At 36.9% G+C, this 19404-nt stretch overlaps 1 protein-coding gene across 4 annotated transcripts in view; it reads right to left on the bottom strand.

Moving 5' to 3' along the window:
* Nucleotides 1-7396: 7396 nt before the first annotated feature.
* Nucleotides 7397-19404, bottom strand: part of LOC592126 (E3 ubiquitin-protein ligase RNF13) — a 42995-nt gene continuing 30987 nt past the window's right edge. For 2 of the 4 annotated variants that reach the window (XM_030981827.1, XM_030981829.1), the window contains 3 exons: nucleotides 11932-12025; nucleotides 10100-10180; nucleotides 7397-9044 (listed from right to left, as the gene is read on the bottom strand). In XM_030981827.1, coding sequence (XP_030837687.1) covers nucleotides 8608-9044; nucleotides 10100-10180; nucleotides 11932-12025 — 612 coding nt within the window. In that variant the 3' untranslated portion in view covers nucleotides 7397-8607. Of the gene's footprint in view, nucleotides 9045-10099; nucleotides 10181-11931; nucleotides 12026-17422; nucleotides 17529-18408; nucleotides 18515-19404 lie in introns of all 4 variants that reach the window. The other 2 variants (XM_030981828.1, XM_030981826.1) reach the window with 2 other exon arrangements.

The raw sequence follows: 19404 nt of genomic DNA, 5'->3' as shown, positions 1-19404 counted from the left end.
GGGCGGGAAGATCCTTATATAACTCACATTGCAGGAGCATTTCAGCTTGCAAGGGGGTGATGTACTATGTTACTGTAATGACAGCAATACATTATAATCTTCGCAATGAGTTATTGCAGGGATATTCAAGAGGGAATTCCCCTTGTCGCATTAGTTATGACTTAAATGTATCATTATGTGCAATTGTACGTTATAACCTAATAATTCAGTCGCGAGGGGGGGGGGGGGGGGGGGGGGGGGTACTCAGATTTGGTTTTGGCGGGGGTGTGCCGTTGAAGCCTCGAAAACCTTGTTTAAGGGTCATTTTGGCGGATTTTTCTCGAAGTAAAGCCAATTTTTCAAAAATTACGTGTGTTTGCATGGCAAACATCCGGAACATTTTTGAAATTTTAAAAATGTGGATCCATATTTAGGGGTCATGCCAACATATAGGAGGCGCGATAGCTCAGTCGGTAGAGCAGTGGTCTCGTAATCCGGTGACCCGGGTTCGAAACCAAGACGATGCGCTATAGTTGGTAAGGTATTAATCCTCATTACCAGGTCCCTCGGAGAGGACCTAAAGCCGTCGGCCGTCTGGTTGCTTACTTACAAGCATTTATGCTTTCTTAGCAGTCAGGTAAAATAACCACCACCACCATCTATTTATTGAAATGCCTGTCAGACGCAAAAAGGTATCACCAATGTATCCAAGGGGGAGAAGGGGACGACGCCCCCATGAGGTTATTGGAGAGTTTTGTTTGCATTTTTGTCGACATGATTGAACCGGCAGATTGTACTTCATGATCGAAAGAAGCATCATTAGGAGGTACATGACATCACTATGCATTATAATTTTCTGAAGGTTCACGAGACCGACATCTTTCCTGGATGCCCTAAATTTCTTGAGATTTGAAATGACCAGCATCATATAATGCTGATCATGATTATCTTCGCGAAGATTGCATCACTCCTTTAAATAATATCTATTTTTAACAAAAAACAATTAAAAAGAAAAACAATTCCAAAGAAGACAAATCAAAACATTTTTTGGTGGATTTTTCTGTTTTATTTGTACATTAGTAAAGTAAAGTGATATAACATTATGATTTCATGTACATTACTTTGATATTGTTTAGTAGTCAATTTATCATAAGAGTACATGATACCATTGCATATAATGTTAGTTATTCATTCACATTCGTTTATAGAACAAGCAATGTAGTAACACGCACCTGCACCTTATTCTAAAGTTGTCAACAAAACAAATGCATTTCGATAATCGTCTGCTGAAGATGAGAAGATAAGGTGAAAAGGAAAGACACACATTGAAATGCATTTCACAGATTATTGCAAAAATAATCTGGAATTCTTAAACGTATACTGCAAAATGGCAACCTTCTGCATGGTAACCATCTCCAAACAATTTCCCCTCAAGGTACAAAATTGGTGTAATGCTGATCAGTTTTTTCTATAGTAGCACACCCATTTTCTATGTTAACATTCTGGATGATGCAATCTATAATACTGAATTTGACTATATTGGGCGAATTGTCCGCTCAGAGTCAACCTTGTGTGAAAGTAAGAGCTAACAGCTTTCTGGCTCTAAACAGATGAAATGTAAACAAGCGAGATATAGGGAGGGAGAGGGGGGGGGGGGGGTGGTGGAAATATAATCCTAATTTAAGGGATTGCTGAAGAAAGAGACTTGGAAGATGTTCCAAGAAGAAGTTCATACTATTTGTTCTGAACTAGGTCACATGCAACATTCTTTATTTTACAATAAGCTTTCATAAATTAGATATTTATTATAATAGCAATATGATTTTGATTATTATTCAATACCAAAATGTTCATGACTCTAAAGATCACAGTCAAGAACAAAAACATACATTTGTTGTTTTCATGGGCTATCAAGGACTCCTCAACTGGGGGCTGTTTGCTACGAATCCCTAGGGTATAATTATCACTCTCCAAATGGCTGTGATACAATCAACATCATGACCGTAAACTGTGGACTGAAATGCAAGAGTTTCTGATCAATTTATCAATAACTTATTGCTATGTCAGACATGCACAAAGTATTACCGGGAAAGACCAGTTACCAAGTGGTATCGTGTGAAAAGCCCCACAATTTTATGCAAGCGAGCATGCCTATATTAAGGTGCTTTTAGGCCAGGCAATTCACTTTCGCAAACTACATTTAGCAGACAAGGAAACGGTTCTTTAATAATGGTGTGGTCTTTCATTTGTCACTTGCGTTCTTCTTCACAAAATCTAATCCAAACTTTCATCTTTACCCAATTTTCATCTCTTGGCATTCAGTGAAATACAGATTACAAATTTAATCATTTTTAATTTGAATACGCACACAAAGGTACATACCATAACCTCTTTTTAACTCTTAAAGGTACTATGTCTCTTTTGCAGCCAATCTCAACTTGATTTGAAATCTGTAGAACTTTGCAGGAATTATGAATATGTCATGTATGTCCTATCTGTGTAATTTAAACGTTAGCAGTGTCCAAATATTCAAATTATGCAAGGAAATTCACTGTCAGACATTATTGAGTGACTGACTGGCTTTTTTTCATCTTTGGTAAGAACATACACAAATTAAGCTGTAAAGGGTACATGAGCATTTGTCTACATCAATCACCCACTTCTTGTGATGGCCAAAATTAAACTGATTGAATCTTTGCGCAGCATAAAACGTATGACCTTTCGATACAATAGTCTGAAAATCAAGACTACCATATTACTTATTGGCTCTATAGCTCCTAAGTCGATTTGACAACTAATAGTCGTTATTTTCCCACTTGAAGACATTTTCAAGCCCCACCTTTTTTAGGGAAGTTCTAAATTATTATTATCTTTCAAATGCAGTTGGAATTTAACCTTTTCATTTTTTGGGCCTGCAAATGGGACATAGTACCTTTAAGAGACGATACAAAATACCAACATAATCCAAATGTTTGTGGTTAAGATCATTATATTGTGAAGTTCAAAATCAGATGTTCAAGTACATTTAAAAATTATTCTCAATAGACATAATTATACAACAAATTTACAATCATTGTAACCATCCACCCTGAATCCTATTACACAATAGCACAAGGAGGCACGATGGCTCAGTGGTAGAGTGGTGGTCTTGTATAAACCAAGAGGTTCAAAACTGAGTCAATGCGCTCATGCCTTTTGGGAAGGCATTAATCCTCATTATGTAGTCCATTAGAGAGGACTTAAAAGATGAAGTTGAGTTGTGGTCATGCGATTGCATTGTGAAAGAAACGGTGTGGAATCAACCAGAAAAGGTTTATCATCTAGCATATAAGAATTTGTGTGTATTGCAAGGTTTTGGAATCATCAAAATGAAAACAAATTTGGCCAAGTCTTGGTAAAGTTACAAACACTGTACACAGAAAGATGTATATGGGACTACACAAACATGTCGCGTAAAAATCCTACCCCAGAGTTTTACGATGTTACATGACATATTTAAAATATGAAGGCATTTGAAGAGCCATGCTTTTCAAGGAACATGTCTTATCTGATGTTCTTCCACACTTGCATAATAAGAATGATACGCTCACAAATTATTTTTCATCTCTTCCCAGAACTCAACCTTCTCTTTAAAGCCATCTGTCCCCCGGTTGTTTACTTACAAGCATAAAACATGCTTAATTTCTTTAATAGCATTCGGGCAAAAGAGCGGCTGCTCCTAGATGCGTCTTCAAAGTTTGCTATTTGGAGATTTAAGGTGGATGGTCACATATATTATATACTCTTCAAATTTATATCAAATATATATATATGTATGTTTGTGTAAATATATACATGTATGCAAGTACATATAACAAGCAAAAGAAAAAAATGTATTCCCTACTGTACAACCAGTACATTATATTTCTCTCAATAACTAGGCACTTAGTACTATTCTCTTTGTTATATGGATAAGGTAGAAAGAATATTTAGATGTTTTATTTGGTTGCTGCAAGTCCATCATGCAATTAAATAAATCAATGGTATTCGGCCTACGGTACTGATAATATTATATCCAAATATGGAGAAATATTTTATATAATATGTAACAAGATTCCACAGACTTTCAAAAAAAATCAACCTACTTGTAAGGCTATAGACAATTTGTTTTTATGTCATCAAATCTAATGCATAAATCTCTCTTAAAGATGAAGTCGAGTTCTGGTCATGCGATTGCATTGTGAAAGAAACGGTGTGGAATCAACCAGAAAAGGTTGATCATCTAGCATATAAGAATTTGTGTGTATTGCAAGGTTCTGGAATCATCAAAATGATAAGAAATTTGGCCAAGTCTTGGTGAAGTTACAAACACTGTACACAGAAAGATGTATATGGGACTACACGAACACGTGGCGTAGAAATCCGACCCTGGATTTTTACGATGTTACATGAAATATTTAGAATATGAAGGCATTTGAAGAGCAATGCTTTTCAGGGAACATGTCTCTGATGTTCTTCCACACTTGCATAATAAGAATGATAACGCTCACAAATTACCTCTTCCCAGAACTCAACCTTCTCTTAAGTGCCATGATACACATTATTTCATGCAGCTTTATAACTATTTGTATTTCAAAAGTCAGAATGCGGACTGCAGTCAATTGGCATTCTGACTACCAGTATAGAAATACAAATATTTGTAACAGGAGAATGAAATAACTTTTAACGAGGCACTTAAACAATATTTGGACATTAAATTTGATTACATTATGAAAACGGCCTATTTTAACTCCTGACTGTCATCTTATGTAATGAGCTAACATGACAATGTACATGTACATGTATTATGTAATCCAAACATGGTTTCTATACGCAATACAATAGGTGTAAAAAGTTGCCATCGACGTGATTTCTTGAATGTCTTTACATCATTTCACATGTACATGTATGTGTACATACTCTAGCACAGCATCAACTCAATACACCACTTCAGAGATGCTATCTGCGCACGAGGAGATGAAGGTCACTCGTACCAACATTGTAAAAGCTGTCAAGACAACTGCAAGGCCCCATTGCATGAAACTTACCATTGCAGGTAACTGCCATCAATGGCAACTACCATGGTAGTAACAGGGCTCAACAACCAAACAAAATCGGGGTTTCCATGGTAGTTACCATTGATGGCAAAGTTACCATCAATGGTAAGTTTTGTGCAACGGGGCCCTGGATACGTGTCAATGAAAGTTGTGTAATCACTATTCATTCATTCATGCAACAATGGTACATTCTAGGATACACAGGTGGAAGTATTCTACCCTATTCAAGATGGCAAACAGAAGGTATTCCTGATGCACCTCCACTACTCTGGCAGTGATTATTCTGAAATGGCTAAAGTGGGACGTCTCCATGTATCAAAGGTCTGTGGATATTTGGGGGTTGCTTGAACAAGTGCTATCTCCGAAGCAGCTCATTTAATCTTATATTTTCTGTTCAGAGCCAGAAAAACATTTGCTCATGTTCTTCTACACGGCTCTAAGCAGAGAATAAGCAAAGGTGTAAACAGAAATTCAGTGATTGAGTGAGTGCACACTACATTAAATGCTATATTCGGTGATTAATAAAGGCTCGTTCAGACACGATGCATACAGACACAGCAAAGCAAAGGTTAAAAAAAAAGAAGATGGGTGAATTTGCACCCGAGTGTACGCTACATTAAACGTTTATTACCGGTAGTCATTGCTAAAGGCTCGTTCAGACACGATGCAGCTAAACAAAGAAGATTGGTGAATTTGCAACAAAGTGCATGCTACATAAAAACACCAATGGCAGCTTCTATGCAGAGGCTTGCCGCCCCATATCTGAACAACTGAGACCTTAAAGGGATCCGGTCACTTTGTCTCAGATTCTGAAACAAAATCTAAGATTTAGCTCATGCTGCAATGATAATTATAAACCTTTAGGTCAGTCAGGAACTCCATGACTTTTACAAGCCGATCGCCTGTCTGATTATCAAGATACTTACGATTGGAAATCGAAACCAAATTTTGCGTTTGCCAAACGGTTTTTATAACACTACAGTCTATTGGGGGAAACGAGTATGGTAAAACCGGTCACTCAAAGATTTTTTACTTTTTGAGGTACTTCTTGATCATTTTGAAGCGATAGTTTTTTAGGGCTTCAATATTACACCATATCACAGACACTGGTAGCACGTAGGGCCGTGCATCTCAGATTAAGCATTGTTAAATGATGCCTTTAAGTAATACACTACGGAAAGGATTTTATTTTAGGGCAAATTTCGGAAACGTCATATGAAGACAAATTATTCCTAATATGAAGATGAAGTATAGTACAAATGTATAATACGGTGTAGATATATAGATAAATGCCTGTAATATGCGTGTATGTATTTTTTTTATTCCATCGCATTATGGAGCACTTTAATGTATGAAAATATAACTTAAGGTATCCTTATACTTGAAGATTAGGATTGCATAGTACCATGTAGATTCCAAACCCCAAATTCACAACAGTGATTTAAACCTAGTCTATTGTCTAAATTTTAAAGTTAATATTTGCAGCCAAGAAAACGTAGAAAAGGATCAAAACTAGCAAAACAGTCAAAATGCAGCACAAAGAAAGAAAACAACTGTACTGATTTTTCTTCTTCAAAAAAGCAAAAAGGTCTTTTTTTACATATATTTTTCCAAAAAAATTACTTCTTGAGGAAGGAGGGGGGGGGGGGGGGGAGGAATTTCATCACAATTAGCAAAATGTCAAATTACTGCACAAAGAACACAACTGTATTGTTTGTCCTTTCTTCTTCTGAAAAAAAGATATCTTGTTTTTACCTATATTTTTTTTTTCAAACCAAAGAAAAAAAAATTATTGATAGGGGGAGGGGCCAGTAATTTTTGGCTTTGTGGCTGTCCAGATTAAATCCACATGTCAAGTTCAAAGCACCATTGTGAATTGGGGCCTAGTTTAATATGGAGCTGCTGAAACAAGTTCTTCCCTTTAAAGCCCCACTGCCTGACTTATAGCTACTTGAGCCCTCTACATAACAGACAATGCCTAATCGGTGACCATTGGTCCCCCATGGTCCCCTTTTTTTCTTATGTTACGGTAATTGAGAACTGATTTGATGAGATAACCACCTTGTCAGTGACCATGCAGGGAGATCTACGGTAATCCCTCCTGGCCAAGGTAGTGCAGATAGGCTTTACAAAGTTTCTGAGACTCCTAGATGTGCGTGTGCTTTGCAAAGGGGGAACTGATGAAAACAGGAGTTCAATGATATACAACACACTGTACCTAAGGCACAGATACATGAAAATACATGAAAATACATTCATTGGACAAAAGGGAAACTTAATATGAAAATGTTTGTAAAAAATGAAGAGCTAATCACAAGCAAAATTAGAAATGCCACTTTAAGTTGGATTGATAATACAAGGGTGTTTAAAATGCTTCATAGTAGAGCAGCATTCTGAAAACTATCCATAAAGTCTTATACCAGTAGTTTAGAAATTAAGGTAAAATTGGCCACTTTATTTTCTAAAAATTGACATTAGTGTATAGTTGCTAAGTTTATATTTAGAAAAAATATAATAAGTGCTTCCTCTTACATAACAAGATGAAATTAATAAGATCTCTCAATTTTCCCCAAAATATAGTGAACAAAATTAATATCTTTATACCTCACTTTCTTCTTTCAAGTAATATTTATATGTGTCAACAATATGGGTTTAAAAGAAATATCTAGAGTGTATAATGTACCTAGTGAATGATAATAGGGTGAAAAGAAAGCTACAAGTATGTACGGAGAGTAATGGAAATAGGAGAAAAAATTATATCCATAAATGCAACTCATAACACAAAATGATGACATTTGTTTTTTGATGTGAATGTGTATAATCAAAGGTATACAATCTTTTAAATATGTACTTAATGATCATCATTTCTAAAGTGGTAAAGTCAAATAATGTATTAGAATTTTTAACACAAAAACAGTGCTATGTACATCACGATACCGTCTGTTTGTAGCCAGAAGAGCGTTAATTCATAATATGAGTTAACGCCCTTCAAGTATATTATACTTGAACAGAGTTACATGCCCTTTTGGCTACAAACAGACCTTATGATAATCACATTCAATACTTCAAAGACAAGTGCCCTATAAAAAAAAAATCAGTTAGCAGAACCTGCTAACCATGACAACTGAAGCTAGCGTCCGTTAGCTTGTCTTAGATACGTGTACATTAAGTGCACAGCTGCTTTGGAAATCAAATTCATCCCAACTCCTTCTTTGATGCCGTAGGAAAATTTCCCACCATGAAAGTGCAGAAATCATGGAGAGTATCACAGGAAATGCGACTGCCTGCATTGGTGGGGTGAGGGCGCTGTTCATAAATTTGGCAGTTCCCCACGATCGAGTGCAATAAATGAATCATTGTGATAACGATGCAAGATTGAAATGGCGCTTAATCGATTCGTCTTTGTTCATTCAATCCATTCCTTTAGTCATTCAGTCAGTCATTTATTCTGTCTTTCATTATCATCAAGGTTCTATGATGTCAATTGCTAGCGGGTGACGATGATTCACGCAGTTCATTCCTTCAATTTAAATGTCCCACTATAGGTGGGGTTTCAGACTTTGGGAGCACTACTCGTGCTTGGATCTATTTCGTTCTCAGAATGCACGGTCACGCTGAGCACGTTACTGTTGGGTGGTTCCTGGATGTTCCCTTTAGCCTCCTCAAGCGGGAAACTTCCAGAAGACTCCGAATCCGACTCGACCTTGATCAAGGTGTCGATGGGCGGGTAGTCATCGCCTTCAACGGACGTCATCGGGGATGGGGGCGGAGTCGCCGTCTCGGCGAGTCCACCCACCGCGCCATGGTCGCTCAGGTTATCTGAATGCATGCTAGATAGGAGAGGCGTGTTCTCGTTTGGGGCGTCACCGGCCTCAGAGTCAGATTCCTCGTCCGAGTCAGCCATGCCCGGAGGGATGACCTTGCGCTTGCAGATGGGGCAGGTGCGACGGTTGTTCGTCAGCCAGGGGTCTATGCATTTACAGTGGTAAGCTGGAGAATGGTACAAAGGAGATATTGAATGAATTTTTCAAGGCCTTTTTATTGGAGCATTGTATGACACATGCCAATAAGACAATTATTTTTGTTGGTTAATTTCCAACACTAATCAAATCCTTAACTTCAACCCTGATAAAATCACAACACTCCGCCCATATCCCAACCATAAAACTAATCTAAGACCAAATTGCAACCCAAACCCTAATCATTTATCTTTGATGAAATGAAGTAAAATATAAAATTGATATTGGGACAAATAAAGAGAGAAATTTCCAAAAGGTCCAAGACCTCACGGGCCATGAGACTGACAGCCTGTCAGACTGACAAAACAAAAATATATGAAACAGAGAAAAAGATGGGTTTTTTCAGCTTTCGATGTTAGCGTAGTAAATTCTCTAAAATAAGGACCAAAAGGCCGAAGAAGTTGACGGTGTCAGTCAACCTTAAAGGTCCTATGTCCCATTTGCAGCCGACATCAAATTCTGTAGAACTTTGCAGGAATTATGAATATGTCACGTATGTCCTATCTGTGAAATTTAAATGTTTGCTATAGCTATAGCTATAGCTATAGAGCCAATAATAGTCTTGATTTTCAGACCATTGTACCGAATGGTCATACGTGTTATGCTGCGCAAAGATTCAATCAGTTTGATTTTGGCCATCACAAGAAGTGGGTTATTGATGTAGACAAATGCTCATGTACCCTTTACAGCTCATTTTATGTATGTTATTACCAAAGAAGAAAAAAGCCAGTCAGTCACTCAATAGTGTCTGACAGTAAGTCTAGAAAGTAAACGGGTTTCCCACTTTCCTTGCATAATTTGAATATGAGGACACTGCTAACGTTTAAATTTCACAGATAGGACATACATGACATAATTATTCATAATTCCTGCAAAGTTTTACAGTATTTGAGGTTGGCTGCAAAAGGGACATACATGTAGTACCATTAACCTTTTCATTTTTTATAGCCTGCAAATGAGACATAGTACCTTTAAGATGAGGATAGATATGAAATATTCAACACTTAATTATATGTTATTCGTTACCATGGTTGCAAGGCAGTATGCGCAGCTTTTGACCTTCCTCGTAGTCATCAAGGCAGATAGCACATATATCATATTCATCACCTGAAGAAGAAAAAACAGAAAGATAAATTCATAAGGAAGTTTCATTTATCGAGGGTGATAATGAGCACTACGAAAAAAGATTGGGGGGGGGGGAGAAAATGGCATCGAACAACATCCCCCCGCCCCCTAGCTTTTGATTAATTGTTTGGAAAAATATCTGGAAAAATCTGGAAAAATCTGGAAAAATTTGGAAAATAGGGGTAAAATCAAGGGGGAAACAAAAGATCTGGATTTTTTTTTTTTTAATCAGGTAATTATCAGGTCTGATTTATAAGAGATAATTTTTAAAGACACAGCCAAAAATCATTTTCTTGTGACAGTTTGGATATCTTTGCTTCAGACGCCTCCCTCACACATGTATTTGAAGACTGGCGCTATCATCCGATTGGCTGCTAGAAATAATGGGAAACTAGGGATGTTAAAGGGAAATCCATCCCAAATAGACAACTACCGATGGTCTAAACGAAAGCAGAAACATCAGAAGCAAACTGATGAAAAGTTTCAATTCAATCCGACTAAATATAAGAAAGTTATGAATATATTTAAGTTGTAATCACTATACGTATGGGCACTTCAAATTAGCTGAAGTGGTAATGTCAATGTGGTGTGGTGCCGGACTACTTTCCCATCAGTTCCAACAAATAAAATGACTAAAAATTAATTTTTCATGGTTCATGGCTCAGGAGGGTCTATTATTTTGAGAGGACCTATAATAATATGCTACCTATGATAAATTTTGAGTAGTGCCCCAAGAGAGAAAGAACTTACATGTATGAGAAAAACAGAAATTAGTGATATTTTTGTACACAGCAAATGGGAGAGTTATCCGCTATTAAACCAAACTACCAATTTGAGATGCAGATAGACTTTGATCTCACATTTCAAACATTCATAACTACCTTACTATTGGTCCGATTCATTTAAAACTTTTGCCATTTTGTTTGTTATTTTCCTGCTTCCATACAAATCAACTTACCACAAGGGTCCGATTGCCTTTTAAACTTGTAATAGCAACCCTTACTATTAAACAGGATGTTTTATTAAACAGCTACTTTTACAGCTAGCTTCCTGTTACTCCTACCAGCCAATCAGAGCCTAATTTTATTTTATAAAACCTCTCCTTTACAATTACTCTTGACAAGTGCAAAATGAGTTTCAGATTGAGTTTGAAGTTTATTATCTAAACAAAATGTACATCAATATAACAACCAAATGTGAATGATTAACATTGAAAGGATAAATGGGACCAGAAAATAGCATTTAATGCTAGTCATGTCTGGTACCACTAAACTGAAAAGATTTAGTATGATTCTCTTCAATGCTCTAACAGTATTTGGTTTTGTATACCAATCATCATCTCTTAGATTAACAATGGCCGGTTCTAGGACACCGGACAACTACCTTCTGGACAACTACTTGTACCCCCAGATAACTACCCCCTACGACAACCATCCTCTAGGAAAAATACCCCCTGACAACTATCCTAAGGGGTAGTTGTCCGGGGTAGTTGTCCTAGGGGGTAGTTGCCCTAGGGGGTAGTTGTCCTAGGGGGAAGTTGTCCGGGGACTAGTTGTCCTAGGGGGTAGTTGTCTGGGGTAGTTGTCTGGGTGGTAGTCGGCCTAGAGGGTGGTTGCCCTAGGGGGTAGTTGTCCTAGGGAGAAGTTGACTGGGAGTGGTTATCCGGGGGGGGGGGGGGGGGGGGGTGGATGTCCAGGGGGTAGGTGTCCGGATACGACAATGACCAAACATACCCTTCTTGAATTTCTTGATAGGCAGCTTTTTGAGATGGTCCCGGGATAGTCTGGCTTTCCTTTGCCTTCGTTGATCTCTCACATACTTTGCAATCTGTGGAATGCAATAGATAACACAATATTTCTGTTAAACCCTATTTTTTGCTGGTGTTATGTTAATTTCTGATGAACTGTAATATCTTTATTATACCAGCTAATACAAATCCCCTTACAATAAATCTTTTTTCAATCATGAACACAATTCTTATATTAAAATCTAGAAAAATAGTCTATATGCTATTTCCATATGCTTATGCTTTATTTAAAATTTAAACAAAATACCTCAAGAAAATTTCATCGATAAATTTGACTACCAGTACAATATAATTACAATTTAATAATAGCCGATACTTAAATGTTATATGGCCATACATGTATATGTTACAAATAAAAACTTTAATACACTGTATCAAATTCAAATTTATTAACTAAGTGTAATTCCACAACATATATCAAATGAAACATCACATTTTATTACTTACTGTATATGAAATTAAATATCACATTTTATTACTTATATCAAATTAAATATCACATTTTATTACTTATATAAAATGATTACGTCACATTCTATTACTTATATAAAATGAAAATATCACATTTTCATAAAGAATTGAAATCGGGTCCAGATCCTTTGTTTTCGCACAGACACCAATGTCCCCATTCGAGAGGGGTAGGGGATGCCAAGTTTGGGGGTACGGGCCAAGGGTCAGGATTGGGGGGGGGGGTGAAAATTGGGTAAATAAATAAAAAGGAAGAGAAGCAAGAACAACAGACATTTCTACTTAATCAGTGATTAATCTGTTGACTCCGACTGAACTCTCTCATTCCCATTGACTTAACACAAGAACCACCAGGGGGGCATTTCACAAAACTTGTCATCAGTGACACATGACAGTTTTTGTTATAAGCTACTGAAATCCTTGCTTCTGATTGGTTATCAGCAGATTTGTCACTGATTTTTGTCATTTGTCATTGAAAAAAGGCTTTGTGAAACGGGTCCCTGGTTCCAGTAGAGAGTGGGTTAATAGAGACATACATGTAGGGAACAAGAGTCTGCTTACCTCTCTGAAGGGGCCTTTCAATCAAAGAAATTAAATTAAAATTAAATTTTCATTTCTGACCTGTGATTTTTTTATATTTCCATACTTACATTCATCAAAGAGACAGATAAACCTGTATCTCTATTCTGGTCAAAGAGCAAGAAATACATGTACAGTCATGAAAATGTAGAATCTACTTACCTTCTACATTTCAAAGAAATTCATGTTCAGGTGTACATGAACATATATAAGACAGTAGATGGTCCACTTACATTCTACTTGAAAAATAAAAATCATGTACATACATATACATACCGTATTGAGTATTGTCTTCTTACATGTATACACTGTATGTGTACATGTACATCAGTTAAAATAAACTATTAAAAAACCTTATGAAATTGATGTTTTTGTGTTTTGGGTAAATGTAACTCAAGAATAAAAGGTGGACTGGTTAAATTGGGCCTTTGAAGAATACTTGTAGATGTACAGGGAAGTTTCAATACATCACATTCTCATCATATAGGGACAGATATTTTGTTATCACATACTTACAAAATTACATAACTTGGTAAGGGTATGAATAATTCAGTTGGTAACTTACCTTCAAGAATTCTATTCATCAATTTAATTTATTTATTATGAATATTATTTTTTTTTAAAAACCTTTAGCCATACTTACAAGACACAACGCAGAAACTACCATATGACTTAGACAGGGTCAAGCTTGCTATCCATAAGGACCGCTATTCATAAGGACCATTATGCATAGGGAACGCTATCCACAACGCATTACTAAATGAATAGCGCTCTTTTATAATAGCAGTCCTTATAAATAGCGAGCGGACCCCCTTAGACACCGTAACTCACCGAGAATACGAAGCAGAAAGAAGTACAGATGAGAGTGATGACAACAAAAGGCGAGAAGTAATATATCCAAAGGAAATAATGAGGATACAGAGCGATCCTATACCTGTTTGGGGAGACATGATGCATGCCTGATGAAACTATTTCTGGCTGATGAAAGACTCTCATTATCTTTACTTTCCAGTTGTATTTAATTTATTACACAAACACCAGTGACATCTCCTATATCCTATGCACTACTAGAAGTTGTGCTACACATTATTTGCTCATGCAGTTACATATTGTTTTTCAAAGATTCATAATTCCAAAGGTTCGTTCATCCTAACATTTGCACTTCCTGAGGTTCGTTACTCAACAAGTTTAAATTCTGAAGACGCAACATTTTGAAGGTTCATAATTCCAAATGGTCATATTTCCGAAAAAAATAAATGGGTTTCATTATTCTGAAATTGAAACAAATCATATTCCCTAAAATGAAATAGGGTTCATAATTCCGAAATTTATATAGTACACTGTATTATTTGCGGAGTTTAGAACCTTTGGAATGAAGAACCATATTTCATTTTCAAAATAACAAACCCTATTTAATTTTAGATATGAATTAACTCTATTTCATTGTCGGAATTTAACCCTTTTTCAACTTTGTAATTATAAAACCTTATTTCATTTTCAGAATTACAGTATGAAACCTATTTCATTGGTAATGGTAATGCTGATAGTAATGTTTTTTGTCAGGATTATGAAACCTATTTAATTTTCAGAATTATAAAACTTTTACTTAATTTTCGGAATTATGAGACCTACTTTATTATTCTGAATTATGAAACCAATTTTATTATTAGAATTATGAAACCTTATTTCATTTCCGAATTATGAAACCTATTGCATTTTCATAATTATGAATCCTATTTCATATTCATAATTATGAAACCTATTTAATTTTCAGAATTATAAAACTTTTAATTCATTTTCGGAATTATGAGACCTACCAATTTTATTATTAGAATTATGAAACCTTATTTCATTTCCGAATTATGAAACCTATTGCATTTTCATAATTATGAAACCTATTTCATATTCATAATTATGAAACCTATTTCATTTTCAGAATTATATCATGATTGTAATTATGAACTCTATTTCATTTTCGTAATTATGAACCCTATTTCATTCTCAGAATTATGAAACCCTTTTCATCTTTCGGAATTACGCACCTATTTCATTTTCAGAATTATGAATATTTTCGTAATTACGAACCTTGGGATCAATGAGCCCTATTTAACTTTTGGAATCATGAATCTTCAGAGAAACAAATCTCCAGCATTATGAATCCTTGGAATAAATCATTTTTAATCACCAGATAGTACAGAAAAAGAGAATATGAAAGGGCATGCCATGAATTGTCTACTTACCTGTTTGTAATTGTACATGTAATAGCATGTCCAAGCAAAAAGCAGATGGGAGTTTATATAAAACAAGGAAGCAAACTATGGTTCAATAGATACGAACACTGACAAATGTTTGGCTGATATTTTAGTTTATGGTAATGCATACAATGTGTGTACATGCACCGAGATGAAAAGCATAAATCTGGCCTTGTCTATTCCAACAAAATTTCTTTAGCGAATAATGAATGAAGGTGTGTTTCATTGACAGCTTGATGATATCAAAATGCAAGCTTAAGTTGTTAACTTATGATAGTGGAGTTGGATAAGTAAAGCGAAAATTTACAAGATATATTTGCAAAAAAGCACTTCTCATCTTTTATAAATGCTTCTAAATCCATGGTAAAAGCTAACAACGTTGGGTTCAATCTATGTTTAATATTTAAAAGTAAATATTAAAAAACTGAATGACAAGCTCCATAAAAACTAACAACATCAATGTACAACCCCAAATGTAGATCTCTGTTGCTGAATGTGCTATTCTACGTTGGTTGCGCCTATAAACTGCATTAGATTTTAATCCGACTTTAAAGGTAGTGTATTCTTTTTGCCATGTTTGCAGCCATTATCAAATTCTGTAGAACTTTGCAGGAATTATGAATAAGTCATGTATGTCCTGTCTGTGAAATATAAACGTTAGCAGTGTCCTAATATTCAAATTATGCAAGGAAACCTGTTTATTTTCTTGACTTCACTGTCAGACACTATTGAATGAGTGACCAACTTCTTTTTGTCTTTGGCAAAAACATGCATAAAATGAGCAGCTAAGGGTTCACAAGCATTTGTCTACATCAACAACCCATTTTTTGTAATGGCCCAAATTAAACTGCTCGAATCTTTGTGCAGCACAAAACGCACCGCCATTTGGATCAAGGGTAAAAAAATAAGACTATTTAATTAAATGGCCGTGATCGCTAAATTCAATTCAACAACTAATGGTCATTATTTACCACCACAACACATTTTCAAGCCCTTTTGTTTGAAGAAGAGTTCTTAATTAGTATCATCTTTCAAATGCTGTTGGAATTTAACCTTTTCATTTTTTTGGCCTGCAAATGAGACAAAGTACCTTTATTGCATCATCCAAGAACATATTCAGGGCATCGGTGGTGTTAAGTGGTATAACAGAAAGAGTCCAAATTGTTGATCACGGTCTTTTTCAAGTTACGATCAATGTTGTAAGCTACTGAAATCCTTGCATTTGATTGGCTGTCAAAAGATTTCTCATAGATATGTGACAGTTGTTATTGAAAACAAGTTTTTATTAAACAGGGCCCTGCTGTATATAGTGCTTACCTTTATCTCAAGAAGAGAAATGCAAGACCAGTAGGTGATCAGACAGTTGCTCCAGCAACAATAAGCGAGTTCGTAATTAGGATTTGCGCATGGGCAGATAACGGTCATTCGTACCCAAATTGTGAAAAAACCATTGTGACGAATACTCGGATCGTGCTCATAAAAGTTATGTAATCAGTATTCATTTATGCACCAACATTACATTTATCTGATACACAGGTGGAAGTATTCTTCTCAAGAGGCAAACAAAAGATATTCATGAAGCACCTCTATACCTTTGGTAGTGAGTACTCTAAAATGCACACGTGGGACGTATCCATCGTGTAAAAGATCTGTGGATATTTTGGGGTCATGCGTTTCAGAGCTATTTACGAACTCGCTTATTGCATGCTCAGGGTTTTAATGTGTCAAAGGAGACACTAGATAAATGTACTTACCAGCCACAACAATGAGGGCAACACATCTACATTTACTTACCACAAAGGGGGCTGATGTAGGGTGCATTTATCGTGCCTTGCCACTCAGAACCAGCGTTTCTATATGTACATATCGAACCCCACTGTACGAACGTGGGGGGGGGGGGGAGGGAGCCTGGACGACCCTACTTACCACACACATGGCAAAGAAGACAAGACATGAAGATGGAATGTCTATAAACTTCCATGTTCCACCAATGCTCCTTCAACAAACAATGCTTTGAACCAGTGCACAGCTTCAAAGGGGCAGGATGGTGGGGAGGGGGGGGGGGTAATAAAGGGGCAGGGAGGTGGGGGGAGGGGGGCATCGTACGACCCTACTTACCGCATACATGGCAAAGAAGAGGAGACAAGTGGACGTGACGCTTATGAAAGGTAAGAAGTAAAATCCCAGGGATGGGGATTCAGTGGCTAAAAGGACCACATGGTACCTGAAAACACAACATAATATAGAAATGACCAAACAGGGGAGAAAATAAACAAAAGAATATCCAAGCTAACCCTCCATGCTACCTGCAAGGCCTTGTCACTGGTCTGTCACCGAGTTCTAAGCTCTACGGGGATGTGTTCATACATGAATGAAACAGGTTTGAATGGAGCCGTTATCAGATTTCTGTCACGGGATGTGCACGGAGTGAGTCATGATCGGTGAGAGACGAGATGGGGGACAGGTCTCGACACTGAGGAGTGCCGAAGAATCAATTGAATGATTCATGTAAACTGCGCCAAGTTTTCAGGTGATCCGATATTTGATCTGGCGGCAATTGCTCCAGGCTCTATTTCGTCTTCACAAAGGAGGTTTAGATTTAACCCATGGTTTAAACCCTCATTTACATAACCCATGGTTTAAAAATTAGCGCAAAATAAGCGTACCTTGCCTTGCATGTGTCTAATATTGGACCTCTGACTTGTGTGGCGCTTATTTTGCGCTTATCATTAGGGATAGGGTTGGATTTTCTTTGTTAGGTTTAGATGTAATGCCTGATCCACCATTGAATTTAGGAATTCAGTTATAATTGTTGCAGGAGCATGTGTTGTACATGGACAACCAATCTCTAAGATTCAATAATGTTCCTCTCCATCAAATCACTATTGAATTAAATCAGTGTATGAACACATCCATAAGAGCTTTAAACTACCACAGACCCGATGGCAAACGACAAAGAGGCAGGGAGATGAGGGGGGAAAGATGAGGAGAGAGGTTGAGCGAGGACGGGGCGCGGTTAAGCGAGGAGGGGGCGCGGTGGAGCGAGGCGAGGATGTGGTAGAGCGAAGAGGGAAGAGGGAGGGGGGTAGGACTTGAATACTCACCGCATACAGGATGAGGAAAGCAGTGCAAGAAGTGCTCATACAAAGGAAAGGAAGCAAGTAATAACTCCAGGGATAATATGTGAAAGGGTAGAGCGCCATCACCCACCTGTTAGACAATAGCATAGTTGAAATACAGGTCTAAAAGGTACGAGTGAGTGTGAAAGGGGTTTCATGCATAGGAAATGTATGCAGCTAGAATGGGAGCATTCACATTGGACTACTTCCAATGGATAGATTATAAAATACAGATCGGAATCTATTAAAGTGCGAGTGTGAAAGAGGTTCCATGCTAACATAAAGAATATACACCGTTAGAATAGGAGCATTCAGATGAGACTTCTTATACGGCATATATCATCTGTCTAGAGCCTGAAGGGCACTAACTCTGTGTTAAGGCATACAGGTATGACATAATGCCATTCTGGCTCAAAACAAACGATACCTGGAGTACAACATGCAATTAAAACGTACCTTACAAGTACCGACATAAGCAGCAGAAGTATATTAGTATGTGCAAGATTAATGATAGGTATCTAGCATGCTTGCTTGACGAAACAGCAATTAATTTCAAGTACAAAGCACAGACAGCGAATGGATTACAAGATGAAACTATCAATAGCATGCATGAGGAAGATGAAAATGTCAGCAAAGCCATGAGACAGATTGTTTTCAATGCTCTCAAAATGCAAGATGTTCAAAGTGATTTGCGCTTGTCTGAGAAAAATTGAATAATGTACTTTACTATTCAGTCCAATGAAGATACTATAGTTTGGAAGGAAATTTGCTGTCCCTGTTCAATCAAACTGTGGTTGCAGCTGAATGGGTGGGTCTACTTGATATTTGAGTTAAAGAAGTAATGGCATGAATAACTGAATACTGAGGTCTTTGCACTCAATTTTCAATCACAATCTGACTCTGAATGACAAACGGGGCATTAGAGAAGACAAAGAAGAGGAAGAGGAAGAGAAGAAGAGGAGGAGGAGGAAGAGGAGGAAG

Source organism: Strongylocentrotus purpuratus, unplaced genomic scaffold (genome assembly GCF_000002235.5).
Source record: "Strongylocentrotus purpuratus isolate Spur 01 unplaced genomic scaffold, Spur_5.0 spur5_scaffold_12, whole genome shotgun sequence".
Lineage (NCBI taxonomy): Eukaryota > Metazoa > Echinodermata > Echinoidea > Camarodonta > Strongylocentrotidae > Strongylocentrotus > Strongylocentrotus purpuratus.
Note: the sequence above shows the minus strand (reverse complement) of the source record. Positions and strands in the feature narration are given on the sequence as shown.